The following is an 18,223-nucleotide window of genomic DNA, read 5'->3' as shown; positions in this document are numbered from 1 at the left end:
TCTCTCATTCTTTTTATACAACCCAAATGGAAAAAAATCCATTTACAAAGTGAATGTGATGAGATTTTAGATAAAAAATGGAGATTTCATGGTTTTTGTTGTTGTTTTTGTTGCTGTTGTCCGAGGTTTACTGAAAATATGACAGCACAGCAGAAAGATTCAGATGGCTCCATGTGGTGTTTTAAAATTCATCCCAACTGCAGGCTGAGTGACTGTAGGTTAGACAGACTGCCAAAGGCCAAGAGCTTCAGCATTTCCTTAGTGTCAGAAACTACTTCAGTGATTTCCTGACCCAGGGCTGAGACCTCAGGCTGGAGATTTCGTTCTTGAAAACAACTCTTCATTAATGACTGTATTCCTGGTTTATAGTACTGTGGTTCACTAAGCTATTTAGGGGATAATGCTTACTCTCCTGCAAAAGGGTCATTCTAGGGTCCTAGTTTTGGTGGCCCTATTCTTTGGCTGGAGGTCAGAGATTTCTGAGTCTGATGTAATAGGCAAATTGAAAGGGTTGGAAGCGAACCTCAGGAGTAGGAAGGACCAGGAATAGCTACCGAGTAGGTGGGGATGCTTCTTGGTTATTACTCAGGAGCAAAATAATGTCAAGACGTTACCCCCCAAAAAGCTGTCTTACTTTGGCAAGAAAAAGACTCCATTTTTCACCAAAAAAAAAAAAAAAAGAGAGAGAGACTGCCAGGGAAGTCCAATGGACTTAAACCCATGGATTAAGAGATTTAAGAGACATATCAATCTCAATATGTGGACTTTAGCTGGCTGCTGCCTCAAACAAACTGTAAAAACCAGCCAACAGACTGATGGGGAAATGAAATACTGACTGAATATTTGATGATATTTAGGAATTATTGTTAGTTTTGTTCAAATGTAATAAAGTATTGTGGTGGGTTGTTGTTGTTGTTTAAGAGACTCTACCTGTTAGAGATGCCTACAGAAATCTTTAAAAATGATGTCTAAAATTTATTTTAAAATAATCAGAGTTGAGAGGGAATGGGGGGGTGGTAATACTGACAAACAAGATTATCCTTGAGTTGATAGTTATTGAAGCTGGGTGATGAGTATATATGAGGCGTCATTATACTCTTCTTACTTTTATATATATTTGGGAATTTCTATACATTTTTGAAGCTAGTTTACCAACTCATTGGGAGATTGGAATCAGACTGAGTCTAGAGCAGCGTGGATTCCTTGGCTAGACTTAGTTCTGGCTCAAAACCCTTACTTGGCCCCAGGCATCACAGGCTTGGAGATTACCCAGCCTGGGCATAAGGATCTTTGACAGACGCTTGTCTGCTGCATCTCCAAAAAGAAAAGTGTGTCAAGCTGTAAAACACATCCCCGAGTGGTAAACCCACTTGGGAACATGTCACAGTGCTAGGCAACTAGAAAGGATACTTCCTTTGAACAATTTACAAGACATTAATATTCAACAAGCTGCAGAGGCTAGTGGTCAAGTTCGCACTGAAGCTTCAGTTCGACAAGAATAGGCATTTCCCAGGAACCTCTGAACAGAGAATCTGGGCCTGTTTATTAAGGTCTGGCTTTAAAAAAAAGTCAAGAATTTATATGATTAAAAGAAGAAAGTTCAGCTGGGCACCTTGTCCTTTAAGGTTCTCATTATGGGGCAAAGGAAAGAGAAGTGAAATACTTTCCTTTAAGCACAATTCACAGATTCTGCCTGGGTTTTCTGTGGTGATTCAGATTTCTTCCTTTAGTAGGTCAAGTCAGACCTTCCATGCTAATGTAAGAAACGTATTCTTTTCTTCTTAGTTTTATGTTTATCAGAATCTAAAAAGCTGTTGTTGGAGCCGATTTTTCAGAGCCTATCATTTGTAAAGCTGTTCATTTTCAAGTAAACATGCTCCTAAAATGCTCTGAAAACTGAAATAACAGATAAATCAATTACAAAATTAAGAAAAATATAGCATTTTCTATCTCATGTGTTTGTTGATTTTGGACAATGCTTTAGGTAATCTAAGCATAGCAAAATGCCATATAATAAAAATTTTGGATTTTATTAAGCTCACTATTACTACAACAAAAAGATTAAACAATTATTAGTAGCAATACGCCTAAATATATAAATATAAAATAAATATAAATATATACATGGCATAGAAGGTCCAAAAAAGCCCCTATGCAAGCAGCACAAATTAAAATATTCATTTGCTTAAAATAGCAGCTGGAGTAGGGGGTTACAAACAGCATTTCACAGTTTCTAGGAGAGCGTTCTAGGGAAGGTCCATTTGCCCAGCAACAAAACTAAACAAGACAAAACAAACAAGAAAAACACCTGGGGAAAAACTGTTTTGAAGGCCTCTTCAGTTGGAGAGAGCAATAATAATTATTTCTACAACTGGAGTGATGAAAGTCATGGTACAAGTTCAGCTTCCAGAATGGTTCTGGAGAACACGGTGGTAGGGATGGCTGGGAATACATCAGGGAATCTGAAGGTCAACGTGGCTGCCACCCAGTGATGGAAATCAACTCCATGGGGTTCGGACAAGCCTTCGGGCTCACAAAACCCCAAGCACCCCGAGGAGGTACTTGTATACTTCTCACCACAGAGACCAGTAGTCAAGGAAAATATTAAAATTTACTTGAATTAATTCCTTCATTCATTCAGCCACATGTGGAGAAATATGATAAAAATAATCAAACATTTAAATGCCCACGTAGCTTACAGTCGTCTGAAAGAGGCAGTTGCTAGCACCACTTCCCTTTTGGACATTTTAGAAAGGAAAAACCTTACCCTCCCATTGAAACTCCTGCTGCCAGGAATGGAGCAGAAGGGTACAGACTGTGAACATGCTGAATGACCGTCTCCAAGTCTTCAGTGTTCGCACAACAGTAAGTCCTTGGCGTCTGCAAGCAATGACAGGTAAAGCACAAAAATTATAATCAGGAGGTTAATCATTTGTATAATACAGAATTGTAAAAAAGAGCAAGAAGCCATAAATACAAGAAAATGACCTTTGTTTGCACATACTATGAGTCATAATAATTTATCATTTTCCTGTCTTGCAGTACACATATATGCCATTTAGGGTCAGTGTTATTCGAGATGGCACTAACAAAAGACTCTGATCATGCAAGAAAGCCTGGACGAAAATGGGGCAAGACCAATACAAATACCTCAAATTAAACAGATATGCAGTACTCTACTCAAATGTGTCTCTAAACAAGAACAGAGTCAATTTAGGCAGAAAAAGTGGAGAATCACACCTTTTTATAGGAAAAAAACAACAACTTATGCCTGACAAGCCAAAGCCAAAGTAATTCTTATTAAAAAACACAATCAAGCAACCAAAAAAGGCTTTCCAACAATACCACAAAAAATTTAAATTGTGACTCCTTTCTTACTGGGGAACTGTTTTCTCTATCTTGAGTGCTGTCTGCCAATGAAGGAGTGTGATTTTCTGGCACTGCCTTCACTCTAGATAAAGCAACATCCAGTGTGCTTTATTAATTAAATATTTTCTTTTTCAATAATATTTCCATATAACCCCAGCTGTGCTACACTGAAAACAGACACTTAAAATGTTAAAATATGTAAAGCTGATTATGCCTCAATACATAATGCATTAAAACAAATGGTTTTCATGTGAATTTCATCAATAAGGGCTCTGTTTCCAGCAGAAAAGCTTCACAGATGCTTTGTTTGAGATCTGGGAGCAGAGGGCAATCCTGTCTGTACAATGTATGTGAGAGTGTTTATATGAATAAAGTATATGTGAGATAAAATAACCAGAAATTTAATAACAAAGAGAGAAATCTGGTAACCCTTTTATTACCCTAATAAAAATACCGAAACAAGTTATGTGTACCACCCTGATTGTAATATTCCAGTAAACTATGATTGGAAGGTTATGTGCCACCCACCATTCAATTACTCATGAGTAGTCTGAGAAAATTACAATTTTCACCGACCCCTCCACCTAAACTCAAGGCTAAAATACTCCTATTGCCTACTACCATCTTTTTGAGATCTGCAAATATAAAACTCACCAAAAGACAAATGTTAACCTGACGGTACTTACAATGGCTAACATTTACTGAATGATTAAATTTGTGTCCACAAAACCCTGAGGAAGATCCCATTATTATACTTAGGAAACTGAGTTATTAATAGAAAGCTGAGTTTAGAGAAGTTAAGCAACTCCTGTAAACTCCTGAACAGCTAATAAGTGACGAAGCTGAGATACTTCCAAAAATACTTTGTGAGTAAATGCATTTGAGGGGCACAAATTCAATGTAAAATCTAAACAGAATAATATCTACTACCAGGCTCATTCATAGTGACTGCAGAATTTGTCACAAGAATTCCAGTGAAAAAGATCATCCCTACTTGACATTTTTACTACATGTGAGTTTATTCACACTGCATAGTTTTTAAATTTCTGTATTATTTATAAACAATCACCAACACATACTCTTGTTATTCAGGCTTCAAGTGAAGTATGTGTGTACATGTATGTATACACGCATGCACACACATATACATGAACATACACACAGAGTTAGGGTATGAGAAATATGGCCTATGGAAAATTATTAGGATCAGAGAATTTTAGTGCCAGGAAGGACCAGAAATAGCACCTCATTCCTTATTTACAAGTGGGGAAACTGAGGCTTGGCAAGGTTGAGTAATTTGCCAAAGGTCACAAAGTAGCAGAGCTTGGAGTTTATGTTTATAATAAGTAAACTAGTTCTTGTAAAGCACTAGGGTTCCATGAGATATTTAGTAAGCAAATCAATATCTGGTACGCTCAGACATAGGAGCTTATTTTTCCCTAAATGTTTTTCTCCCAGTGGATTACATTAAGTTGGGAACTGATAATGCTGGTGTGGATCAAAGCTGCCAGAACTCTGAAACTCAGCACATCTAGAGCCTCTCTGGCATGATCTGCCGCCTGCTGGCTGCTCCCTTAGCTTCGTGATGGCTTCGTCCTGTTCTCATCCTGCTGCTGGCTTTCCATTTCCTGTCATTCTCCCCACAACCCCAAATGTGAGAATTCATTTCCATAAGTTTTGTCGTAGGCCTGCATCTGCTCATTCTCTGGTCAATACCCAGTTCCTGGAGGTCTGGTCTACCTTCACAGCTTCATCAACCACCTATAGGCAGCGACTAAGCCTGAATCTCCAGTCTCTTCCTTCTTCCTGGGCTCCAGATGCAAATTCCCAAGTTCTAGAAGTAATGTTCTGTCAGTACTTCAAACTCAAAATGCCCCAAAGTAAACTCTTTTATCTCTTCATGAAAACTCCTAATGCTTCTCCTAACTTCCCATTTTTCTATAAATGACATCTACATTTTCTTAGTTAAAACTATAGGTGACACTGCCTTCTTCCTCTCCCTTAACCCACAGCCAATAAACTTCCAAGTCTTGTAGCTTCTTCCTCCCCAGAATCTTTTCAGGAAACACAGGCGAGCCCTTCTTTCCACTCTAGTAAAGGCCCTGGTACGTTAGATTCTCTCAGAAGGCCCCAGGGACAAGGATGTGAGGGCAAGCGGTTCATTTAGAAGGTGATGGGGGAATGGGGAGTAGGGGAGTGGTGAGTGAATGTGAGTCAGAAAGGGTAGGAAGCCAGTAAAGAATGTTACCCAGCTGTTTGTGGTTGTGGACAACTGGGACTCAATCCCCTTGGGGCACTTCGGGAGACTATAGAACAAGGCTCAAAATTATCCCAACCAAGTGGCAAGGGAGCTGGGTTATTTGCCCACCAGTTCGCTTCAGCCATTGGTTGAAGGCAGCTCCTGGAGGATGTTAACTCCCTGGCACTCCGGTCTGCCCTGAGCAAAGGCTCAGCAGGCTTCCATGGCTAGAGAAGGCCCCCAGTCAAAGAGATGGGGGTGCTTGCAGTGGGAAGCCATCAGGTAGGCAAGATGGGAATGGTAAGCACCAAAGGGAAAAAGGTGTGGAGAGGGTGTGGCACCAGCTGTCTTTGCTCCCAGGCCTTTGTGCCTCTCACCTGGACTACCAGGTGATAACCTCTGAACTAGTTAACTGCCAGCCTTTCCTAATCACCATCCATAATCATACATCCCACTCAACATGAGATTAATCTTCCTGAAGAACACTTCCAGCTCTAACCATGACAGTGTTTCTGATTAAAATTCTTCATTAGCTTTCCATTGTTGACTGAATTAAATCCAAAGTCCTCTGCTAAGGCCCTTCACAATATGCCAAGTAACCTTTCCAGCTCTGTGTTTTAGGAGTCCTCCATACGTATGGATTCTGGTCCATGGGACACTGCTGTTCTCGTGTCTGCTAAGTCTCTTAATATCCTTGCCACCTGTGTAAACTTCATCTGCCAAGTGGCCTTCACAGTCAACTCTGCCTGCTGAAATCATGACTTGAAGAAATTGAATAAATTTCAGACAAAAAAGGTCAGACTTGGCCCCTGTTCTCCAGGAACTCACAGCCTTTCCCAATTCTACCCCTACTTGTCCCGGCCAGCCTGCTCCCTGCCCTTACTATCTATACGTGAGGCTCTCTCTATTACTATCTTGCTCACCTCTATACAGTCAATAAATACTTGTTGAATTGAATGGAAACACACAGGATTGAAAGTGAGATGACGTGATTAGTAACTTCTGATATGCAAACCTACGTGGTTATACCACACAACCTCTTGCTACTTGATGGGCTCCAACATGAAACATCATATGCCTTCTTTCTTCATAGGACTTGAGTCCCATTAAAGAAAGAATTCACCTAGGATACACAGCAAAGATACTTATGGGGGTAATATGTTGAATTGGTAGGCCTGGCAGACATTTTCCTCAGGTTTGAAGATATAACTTTATAGCATCTTTTTATTTTATTTCATTTTATTTTATTGGCTGCATTGGGGTCTTCGTAGCTGCGCACGGAATTTCTCTAGTTGCGGTGAGTGGGGGCTACTCTTTGTTGCGGTGCGCGGGCTTCTCGTTGCAGTGGCTCCTCTCGTTGCGGAGCACGGGCTCTAGGCGCGTGGGGTTCAGTAGTTGTGGCACTCGGGCTCAGTAGTTGTGGTGTACAGGCTTAGTTGCTCCGCGGCATGTGGGATCTTCCTGGACCAGGGATCGAACCCATGTCCCCTGCATTGGCAGGCAGATTCTTAACCACTGTGCCACCAGGGAAGTCCCTATAGCATCTTTTTAGATTTAAAAAAATGTTAGTTAATTCTCAGTTGCTAGGGCTGCTAATACCACCAGCAACTATCCTCTTATTTCATACTTCCAGAACAGAGGTAAAGTAAGCCGCATCTAATCCCTAAAGGGAGGAAGGAAGACCTGGCAGGATTCAGCTGGGTGATGAAAGTTCCTTTTAGAGTGAGAAGAGGATGGGAAAGGTATTCTTGAAAAATGCAGAAAATCTAAAGGATAAGTAACCTTCAGCAGACGTTTGGGCATAAATAATGGGTTGGCTAAAAAGTTCATTCTTGTTTTTCCATAAGATGTAACAGACAAACCCGAACGAACTTTTTGGCCAACCCAATATTTTATGTTAGAATAATTTGACAATAATTACAAACCAAGATTGTTCAAATTGTTCAACTGCAACTACGATCAGAGAGAAACAATAGTAATTTGCTAAATGGCTTTTTAGAGGTTACTTTTTAAAAAGCATGGAAGAGAATGATGAAGTAAAATTACTTCTAATTATACATAATAGATGAGAAAAGAATAAAGCATATATTTTATATTTATCTATGAACTACATCTAATTTACCCTTAATCAACTTCCAAAAAGTAGACAAACTGATTTCTCCTTATTCTGAAAGAGAATTTTCTTGTCCTGATTTAGAAGTCATTTGTTTTAAAATGCAAATTTCGTTAAAAATTTTTGGGGGGGTATAGAAACAAATTAAAATTCACCCTGTTAATCAGGTAGCCTGACTTTCCCTAGCTATTCTGGGAGCTGATTAATTTGCTAATCTGCAGAAAAAGCCATAACCCAGGACCCTTCTCTCAATATCTGCCACACATCTAATACTGAAGAAGGCCAGCTCGTAAAAAGATTTCAGTTTTCTGTCCAGAAAAAAATAAAACTGAAAAAGGCACGCAAATGTCTTTTTAAAAATCACTTAAATTTCACATTTACTTTATTGTAATGTCTTGATAAACATCAAGAGCTTACAATATTTCATTTTACAGTCTTCTCTCTAGTATTTAATGATCTGTACTCAAATATTTGATAAGATGCTGCTTACATGAACTCTGTGATTCTTGTGTAGATGTAGGCTACCCCAAAAGGAATAATACTTTTATAATAAGGCGAATTATGCTTTTTTTTTTTTGACAGTATGCTCTTTTTTTTTTTAATTAATTAATTTATTTATTTATATTTGACTGTGTTGGGTCTTCGTTTCTGTGCGAGGGCTTTCTCTAGTTGCGGCAAGCGGGGGCCACTCTTCATCGCGGTGCGCGGGCCTCTCACTATCGCGGCCTCTCTTGTTGCGGAGCACAGGCTCCAGACGCACAGGCTCAGTAGTTGTGGCTCACAGGCCTAGTTGCTCCGCGGCATGTGGGATCTTCCCAGACCAGGGCTCGAACCCGTGTACCCTGCATTAGCAGGCAGATTCTCAACCACTGCGCCACCAGGGAAGCCCAAATTATGCTTTTTAACCGCTCTCTGCAGTGTGTTTTTGTTGCTGTGTTGTTTTGCTTTCATTTCACCCACTCCCAGCCCAGTACCTAATGAGCTACCCAAATCATTCTTAGAAAAATTGATCTTATTTTTGGAAACTGAGTTTGTTAAACAAAGAGAGAAAACAAATGTATGTGCATATGTAAATAAAACCAGCACTTTAATGAATAATCATTTCACCTACATTGATAGGCATACAAAATGACCAGGTATCCAAATCTGCCTGAGAATTTGTTAATTATTTAAAGTAACCAACCACAGAACAAAGGGCCCCAAGATATACCCCAGCCAATGCTGGGGCCAAGATAGCCTATATGCCGTGCTCCTGCTAACGTTCTGGATAGCCAAGGCACATGCTTATGCAGTCATGCTACAAAGTGACACCGATAAATGAGCACAGTCTGTTAGTGGCTTAGAGCCTGTCAGCCAGGCAGACAGGAGTTCTCAGGCCAGGGTCCTAGGAAGCCTGGGACTACCCACCACCTCAGCCCTGCCTGCAGACTAGACTCACCAGGGAGTTTTAGGACAAACACAGGCCCCTGGACTCCAGCCCAGGCCAAATGAATCAGAATCTTTGGGGGATGGCATCCAGGGATCAGTACTTTTTCAAAGCTTCCCAGAGGCTTTTACTGTGCAGCCAGGGCTGAGAACCAACTGCTCGAAGAGAATAAGGAAACAGGGTGAGAACTGAGCCAAGAGAGGAGGAGGCTGCACTGACAAGAATGACAAAACCTACCTAGAGTCACTTGGGAAGAGGGAAGTCTAGTTCTACAGGGATTCCCTGCAGTGCACAGAGAAGTATTGCTAAACATCTCATGGCATAAAGGAACACCTGGCACAGTTGAAGCCTTCGATGAATGGTAGCTAGCTATTACATCATTGTTATTCCTAAAATTATCATTGTTATTCCTAAAAAATATACTGTTCCTAAAATTCTTTATATACTTGAACATTCTTTTTATTTAAAAATTGTTTAAATATAGAGAATTGCACAATCTTTTGCATACCCACCACTTACAGCAGTTGATATTACTGAACTGGACTTATCAGTGTTAGAAGAAAATTCTATACGATTCAATGAATTCGTATCACATCTGGCTGACAGCCTTCCTGGGTTGTTCTGATGGGTAGAGGGAGGAGGGAGAGGTTATCTGGGGGAGCATTCAGGAAAGGGCAGACTTGGGTGGGACACAGTGGTGTTTAGTAGGAAGATACTGAGTGTGGGAAAGGCAGTGCCTGAAGGTGAAAGTCTGACAACTGAACTGTGCCCTGGCTGGTCATGCGCTATATGCTCCTCCTCCCTCAGACCATTACGGTCCTTAATCCCTTGTGAATGCCCCCTTCAGAAAACAGGGCCCAGGAGGGGAAAGAGCCCTACATCCCTCATACCCCATTAGCTTCCAAGGTGGAAAAGCTCAGTAGGAAACAAGAGCAGATTTCTCAAGATCTGAGTCCTTAAGTAACTACCCAAGGCATTGGAGATTGAGGCAAGATCCCTCTCTTTGAAAACCCTCTTTATCTCTACCCTCTTTTCGGCCTGACTTGACTTAAAGCCAGAGCTGAAACGTAAAGACATTGGACAGTCTAAGTTCATGCCCTAAGACCACTAATCAGCTTTATGACGTCAAGCCTGTCACCCCACTTCTCCAGTGGTGTCCTCATCGACTAAATGAGGTTTTTAGGATTAGAGGATCCCTGAAGCAGAGCTACTTAAAGTGCCAGTCCAGGGTGAGATAAGGGGCTGGCGTCAGAATGTAAATCAGCACGCTGCTTCTCTCACCAAGAGAGTATTTCTGTGAGAAAAAAAATAATCACCTCACCTCGGCAGCGTGCTCAGAGCTGAAGGTGGCTTACATTCTCTCGCAGCCCCTCATACTGTCAGGGATTGTGTCAGATAGTTTGAGAAGTAGAAGTTGGCTGACAAACCGCATTTGGAGCAGCACCGCTTTAAAGTATTTTCTGGCTTCTGCTCCACTGTTGCCCCCCGACCCCTCACCAGCTCTAACTTGAACGGGAAAGTACCTGATGGAGGCTTTCCTTTTTCACAGCTTTATGAGACATGATTCACATAGCATACAATTCACCCATTTAAGATATACAATTCAGTGTGTGTGTGTGTTTTAGTATATTCAGAGTTGTACAACTATCACAATTTTAGAACATTTTCATCACCCCCAAAAGAAACCCTCCACCATTAGCAGTCACCCCACCTCCCTCCGCCCGAGGCAACCACTAATATTTCTTTCCATCTCTATAGATTTGCCTATTCAGAATATTTCGTACAAATGAAATCACACAATATGTGATCTTTTGTCTGGCTTCTTTCACTTAGCATAATGTTCTCAAGGTTCATCCATATTGTAGCATGTGTCAGTACTTTATTCCATTTAAAATGCTGAAAAATATTCCATGGCATGGCTGTACTGCATTTTATTTATCCATTTGTCCATTAATGGACATCCTGATTCCTTCCATCTTTTGGTTATTATGAATAATGATGCTACAAATATGTGTGTACAAGTTATTGTATGAACATATATTTTCATTTGTCGGGTATATACCTAGGAGTGGAATTGCTGCATCATACGGCAACTCAATTTTAAGGTTTTGAGAAACTGCCAGAGTATTTTCCAAAGTGGCTAGGAGGGTTTTCTGGTTGGGTTTAGGGACATAGAAGTCTGCATGACCTTATAAACAAAAGGAGAGGGACCCTTGTGTAGCGTTCAACAAAATCAGGTTTGGCTGAGTTCTCTGTAGATTATCATTCCTAAACTAAGCTGGAAACATGACAGTTCACAAAGTAATCATTAATATTAGGGAGTTCGTGGATAACTTGGATTCCTGGATTCCTGTTCTTGAAAGCCAATCTGCAGAGAGCAAGAAAAGGCACCATTGGGACTTCCCTGGTGGTTCAGTGGTTAAGACTCCGCATACCCAATGCAGGGGGACTGGGTTCGATCCCTGGTCAGGAAACTAGATCCCACATGCATGCTGCAACTAAGAGTTCGCATGCCACAACTAAGGAGACAGTGAGCCACAACTAGGGAGCCCACGTGCCACAACTAAGGAGCCCACCTGCCGCAACTAAGACCCAGTGCAACCAAATAAATTAATATTAAAAAAAAAAAAGCACCGTCTACTTTGAGGGCTCCAAGAACCCTGCAGGGGTATCTGAGGATCAGTCTACTGAGACTAGGACTCTGTCTTCTACAGCTCAGAGCCCCAGGAAGGGCAACATGCAGGCTTCTCATTTCCTAGTGAGCAAGGCTTCTGGCTTTCTCTCAATCCTGCAATGACTAATTGGAAATGAGGACAACATGGTGGTGGAAATATTCTACTTTCTTATTCTGCTCTGCAGGAGCCATAGTAATCCTTATAAATTCTAAGTATATCACCAACATATTTCAGCAAATCTTTTACTTTTGCATTTCTTCCACTCCTAGGAGAACTGCTTACCCTAAATTCCATTTCACCTTTACTAGCTCTTTTGGGTTAATTTCAGTTAGAATCGGTTCCTTCCTGTTTGATCTTTGCTGATTCATCTTTTGTTCTTTTTTATGCCTACCTTAAGGTCTTACTTACTCTGGGTCTGCGCTACATTAAATCCTTTCTGGAACAAGGTGAGGTATAAATACTCATAGAGTTCCTCTAGTCTGAAACAGTAACTGTTTATAGCTCTAAGGCAGAAAGAAGAAGGACTATCAAGGGATCTAAATATCAAACCTAGCTCTAATAATCAATATTGGCATCTCATTTTTGTGATCCATTAGGTTACAAGAAGTATATATTAAATTATAATTCATTTACTCCCTTTAATTTCTTTTCAAAAACAGTTATTCTAAAAGGATATAATTATGTTTTAGTCATTTGCTATCCTTATTTTTTCTTAAGTTAGATGGCATTAGCCTTTATGATACAGATATTTGCTGGAGGTACCAGTTCATCAGAATTCGACCCGATGCACTGTATAAGACACCAGAGATCAAGCTACTCTTATCCTCTCACTTAGAACTCACTGAATTCTTTAAAAGTTTAAAAAAAAAAAAATGTATCTAATTACCATCCCTTTGTAAAGTCTCCCAAAGTGTTCTTGGAGATTTTTTTAAAATCTGTGCAAGTTTATGGGTAAAAGTTACTGGGTTGCTGCATTCTTTCAAAGTAAATTTCCAATTAACTTTAAATGCTCAGGGTAGAAAGTTTTTCAAGCTTCCTCCTCCTCTTTTTCTCTCCTCCTTCCTATTTGTTGTGTTCTAAGAGTCTATCCTTTGCTCTACCAATGGCTCCTAAGCGATCTCACCCACTCCTGACCTCCTGGTTCCACTGCGTACCAATAATCCATTCCTTTCTCCAGCCTGTGTGTCTCTTCTGAGGTCCAGTCTAGTACATACAACTGTTTATGAAAAATTTCCACCTGGATGACCTAAAAGCATCCTCAATATCTAAAACTGAATTTGTTATTTTGATGACACCAAAAGCTTGTAAATTCTCCTAAATTTCCTATTTCAGCAAATATTACCTTTCACCATATTAGCCTTTTAGAAGTCAGCAAAACTAGACATGCCAACCTTGACTCCCGTCTCTTCACTTCCCACCATACTATTCTTTCTGCCCCATGAAGACCCCTCATTTTTGTTCTCTCCCCTTCCTCCCCCCTACCTCTGCGTTCACACTCTGGATAGGTCTTTAATAACTGCCTTCTAACAGATTTCCCAGCCTCCAGCCTCCTTCCCCTCCATCACTTTTCTGCCATGGTTCTCCTTCTAAAACATGACCATGACCAAGTTATTTTATATGTCAATTATACCTCAATAAAACCAAACTTTAAAAAAAAAAAGTCAATGGTTCAATACTAGGTTCCTTGGAATTCTACACATGACTCTTCAAAATCTGGCCCTACCCTTCTGGGAGAATTCCTATCACTTCCTGAGTAATGAGAGGGAGCACAGTATTATGGTCAAGAACATAAGCACATAGTCAGCCTACCTGGGTCTGAATCCTGGCTCTGAATTTCTCAGTGAGAGCAAGTTCTTAACCTATTTGTGCCTCATTTTCTTCATCTGGAAAATGGGGATGATGGTGGCTACACTTACCTAAATCACGGGGTTGTTTCTATTGCTGAACATCGAGTACAAAAAGATATAATGATATATTCTATGGACTCAATAAACATTAGATAAAATGATCATCATTTTTATCCCTCCACAAATACGTACTTGCTACTACTCTCTTTAATACCTTGCTTTTCATGCTGAGAAAGCTCCCCTATCCCCTCTGCTGGTTCAATACCATGGCCTTCAAGATCCAACCCAAATCCACCTCCACTGCGATATTCTGCCACCTCCCCTGGGGCAGTTAGTTACTCCTTCCCTCTATGCTCTGTAGCCTTAATAAACCTTCCTGTGGTCACACTGTATTGTGTATATTTTTATGTATCTGCCCATCTCCTGCAACTTAAGTTAAAGCTCCTAAATAAGGGTTAGGGTTGTGTGTAATAATGTGTGCACTCCTCACTCTATTGCCTTGTACAGTGCCTGATTTAGTAGGTATACAACACAGCTTTGCTAAATGAACAGATCCTTATCTCTCACTTTATGGAACCGAATGGATTTTACTTTGCAGCACATTATTTTCTTGAGAGCCTCAGACCATGTCTTCCCCATCTTTGTGTCCTGGAAGCACCTAGAAGGACACACAGCAGACAAGAGCTGCTCAAAAACAATTTGCTTAGTCCAGAGCCAGAGTGACAAGTTCAAATCTTTCCCTTTAGAATACCTACCACCTGTCTACAAGATTCCTAAAGGGCCAGACTAAGTAAGGAAATGTGAACCTTCACCTTCACGAGGCACTTGAGTGAGACCGTAAACACTTTATAACTTTAGCTTTTGAAATCATGTTGATCTTGATCCCCTCCAGGACTTAACTTACTATAAAGGAAAGTGCAAGAGCTCTTTTTTTTTTTTTTTCCCAAATTCTCATAATGTACTGACACAGTGACATGATTGTAAATTTTTATTTCCATCGTGACTTAATTATTTATAGTCTTAATATCATTCTCTATCAATGACCCAGAAAAAAAGTTTCTTTCTATTCTGATAGAATTGCCTTTGACCTGTTGAAGTGGTGAGGTACTAACAGTTGAAAAGCTTCAAGAAAATTTCAGTAAGTGTAATATTTCTCATTCCAACTCACAGGTTAACATCAGACAGAGTGATGATTTTCCAAGAGATGGAAGAACTTCTATCCTAGCAAAAACTTTAGGGGTTAGAGGGAAAAAAAAGCTGATTTAAAATAACATTTCCTCCATGTAAACTGTGGCAGGCAAATAGGCATATAACATGCAGTCAGTCCATTTCATGACGACAGTAAATTTCTTAATTAAAAATGTATTATTGTACTGGTTAATTTTTTTTGTACCAGTTAATTTTTAAAGAAAATATGTTTTGCATTAAAAATGATGTAGATAAATATTTACTGATGCTAAAATATGGTAAGTATAAAAGTTAAGTTATAAAATAAAGCCTTAATTTAAAAAATAGAAATATATTACATTTTAAAATTTAAATATGAGATCTGGATGAACATAGACTAAGGGGGTTCCCCTGGTCGTATAATTATGGGTTTCCTTTTTTTTTCTTATCCATATTTTTCCACAATGAACTTGTATTGCTTACATAATAAGCTGTCTTAAATAAAAAGGAATATGTTTTTGTTATAAAACTGGAAATGATTCTTTTAAAAATTAAGCCGTTGTGATTAATTTAAATTTACTTACCAAGAGATTCTCCCCTGCCACTCCTCTGTTGTTAAAAACCACACATCTAAAAACCAGGAAAGTAATTTTTGTTATTTTTACACATGATTCTTACAATATAATATAAAAATCATCTTATTGGCACCGTTTTAGAGCACTGAAAGGTTCTTAGAAATCTGTTCCAAAGAAATGAGGATGCTTGATAATTTCATTAAATGCACTAAAATACATTTCTAGTTCTCTAAATTCAGCATGTGGGTTCAAACCAGAAAACTGTGTATCAAAGTGATGTTAAATTTTCCTACCAAAAGCAGAATTTTTACAACTACTTCCTATGTATATGTGTAGGCCTCCAATAAGTATTATTAAAACAAGTCTGAATACAAGTCAAACTTAAATGTTTTTGCCTCAAATTAAAAAAAATACGTCCTCTACCTATTCTATTTGCAACATTAATAAGCATCTATTCCTATCCTGAGAAACAGCTCTTGTTCCCTCAAGGCTCGGCAAACACAGACACTGGAATTTTACCTGTGGTGAAAACATCACTACAGGTAGAGCTGCAAGGAGCATGGCATCTGGGTTGGAAGGTTGGGCCCCCACTATGCTACTGCTTGGTGTTCAGCTGACCTAGGGGAGGAAAGACTAGCTGTGTGTCCTATAATCCTGTTTGCCTCTCCTAGGTCAATGGTCATATGTAAAGGGCTTTAGAGCAGTGCTGGCTCACAGTAAGTAAACAACGACAGTTAGCTAATTAGTAGCAGTGGTAGTTGCAGCACAATGCTAACCTTTACACAGTCATTCTGCACTGACAAAACTTTCCGTCAACCATAATCCTGGATATGTATTTTTGCCATCCTCAGACAAAATCCTGACTTGTGTCTGCATGGGTTCTCTTTGATTTAGTGAATCTATATTCATGTCAATTAAAATTCATTTTGTTTTGTCTATCTACTTATAATCAATCAAGACCATTTAAGGTTCTAATTTAACCCCTCCCCTTTTTGCATTTAAAGCATTTATTATCTTTATTTTCATGATGTATTTAACACAGAAGAAATAAATACAAAAAGCCTATAATTAAGAATATATGTGACAGGGCTTCCATGGTGGCGCAGTGGTTAAGAATCCACCTGCCAATGCAGAGGACACGGGTTCGAGCCCTGGTCCGGGAAGATCCCGTATGCCGTGGTGCAACTAAGCCCTTGAGTCACAACTACTGAAGCCCGCATGCCACAACTACTGAAGCCCGCATGCCACAACTACTGAACCCCGCGCACCTAGAGCCCGTGCTCCACCACAAGAGAAGCCACCGCAATGAAAAGCCCTCGCACCGCAATGAAGAGTAGCCCCCGCTCACCGCAACTAGAGAAAGCCTGCACACAGCAACAAAGACCCAACGCAGCCAAAAAAAAAAAAAAAATTTAATTAATTAATTAACTAAATCTATCAAAAAAAAGAAGAAAAATGTTCTAATATCTCAGAAATCTAATTTGAGAAAAGGCTAGAAATATTACATTTTATTGACTAGTCAGAGAAAGATTTTAAATATACTATAAAAACATGCAGAAAAGTTAGGTAGGGTCAGTTAGTCTTTAATCTTTTCTTGCTAAAAAGAATGGCAAGACAGACAGCCACTTGTATTTACTTGCATAAGCACATAAGTAACACAGGAATCGGGGCTAAAGTTAGTTGTGACCTTGAACCTCGAAGCTTCCCGTCATTTAGAAAAGAACCACTTTCAAAGTGCAAACACTACATAAGGATAAAAATGGCTTCTGGGGCAAGATACCATCATGTGACTGCTCCTGAGAGAAGGGAACAGAATTAGTGAGGGGAAAGAAAACGTTGATCTGCAAACTCAGGAAAAAGCAGCCTATACATCTGGGATTTTCTTCCAAATTACAGACTGGGATGTTTGTAACTTTCCTTTAGGCAACCTTGAAAAGTGGATCACAGCTCTGCTATCTCTTGCTAGAGGAGAAACTGTACTGACGTCTCCATAGGTCTTTGTTTCTGACAATGTCATCACTGTATATACCTCTAGCCTTGGGAATGAGGCAGAGAAATAAGGGAGGATGAAGCAGAGAGCAGCTATGGAGGGAGGCAGAATGACGGCTGCCCTTTGGTCCCTTTCTCCCACTCCAGTTGGTGACAAGCAATTAGCTGCTTTCGTTTAACCCCTTTTCTGCCCTGACCGTCATCAGGGGACACTTGACACTTCAGTAAAACGAAAAGAGCAGGCTGTGAAACACCTACTATTCCTAAGACATTTGATAAGCCCCTCTTAACTTTATAACAGCTCTCTCCAAATAAGTTTTACAGTTTCTCCCAATTTTAAAGGGTATGTCTAGGAGGGAAATTGTTCTGCAAAATTTATTTTTCCTACATACTTTAACTATTTAAATTTTCCTCTCAAAACAGGGAAAATATAAATAAAGAGAAGAAATACTAAATAAAAATCTGATATTGAGAACTTTCTATGACAACAGAACACGTTAATTAGGAAAGCAGATGATTTTCACTTAATGAAAATGAGGATTTCTCAACAGCCCAGGATTTCTCAACCTTGGGCACTACGGACATTTTGGATCAAATACTTCTTTGTAGTAGGGCTGTTGAGAACCACTTGGCTGAGAACCACTGTTACAGTGAAATGGGACAGATAGCCTTGAGTCTGCTCAAGCCCAGTGATCTACCAGAATAAAGGGATTTTATCATACAACTTTAAATATTTTCCAGTTCTAAGATTCCACAAGTCTTTGAGTCTGTGAATAGAAATAATAATCAGCAAAGGATGGAGTGAGAGGAATATTCAGAGATC

At 39.7% G+C, this 18,223-nt stretch overlaps 1 protein-coding gene across 1 annotated transcript in view; it reads right to left on the bottom strand.

Annotated features, from left to right (window-relative positions):
* The window catches only part of ABHD3 (abhydrolase domain containing 3, phospholipase), a 54,013-nt gene that overhangs the window by 23,467 nt on the left and 12,323 nt on the right, over positions 1-18,223 (bottom strand). The window contains exons 4-5 of the mRNA XM_082418730.1: positions 15,421-15,466; positions 2,768-2,880 (exon numbers count right to left, since the gene is read on the bottom strand). Coding sequence (XP_082274856.1) covers positions 2,768-2,880; positions 15,421-15,466 — 159 coding nt within the window. The remainder of the gene's footprint in view (positions 1-2,767; positions 2,881-15,420; positions 15,467-18,223) is intronic.

The sequence above is a fragment of the Balaenoptera physalus genome (assembly GCF_965194825.1).
Source record: "Balaenoptera physalus genome assembly, chromosome: 12".
Classification (NCBI taxonomy): Eukaryota; Metazoa; Chordata; class Mammalia; order Artiodactyla; family Balaenopteridae; genus Balaenoptera; species Balaenoptera physalus.
Note: the sequence above shows the minus strand (reverse complement) of the source record. Positions and strands in the feature narration are given on the sequence as shown.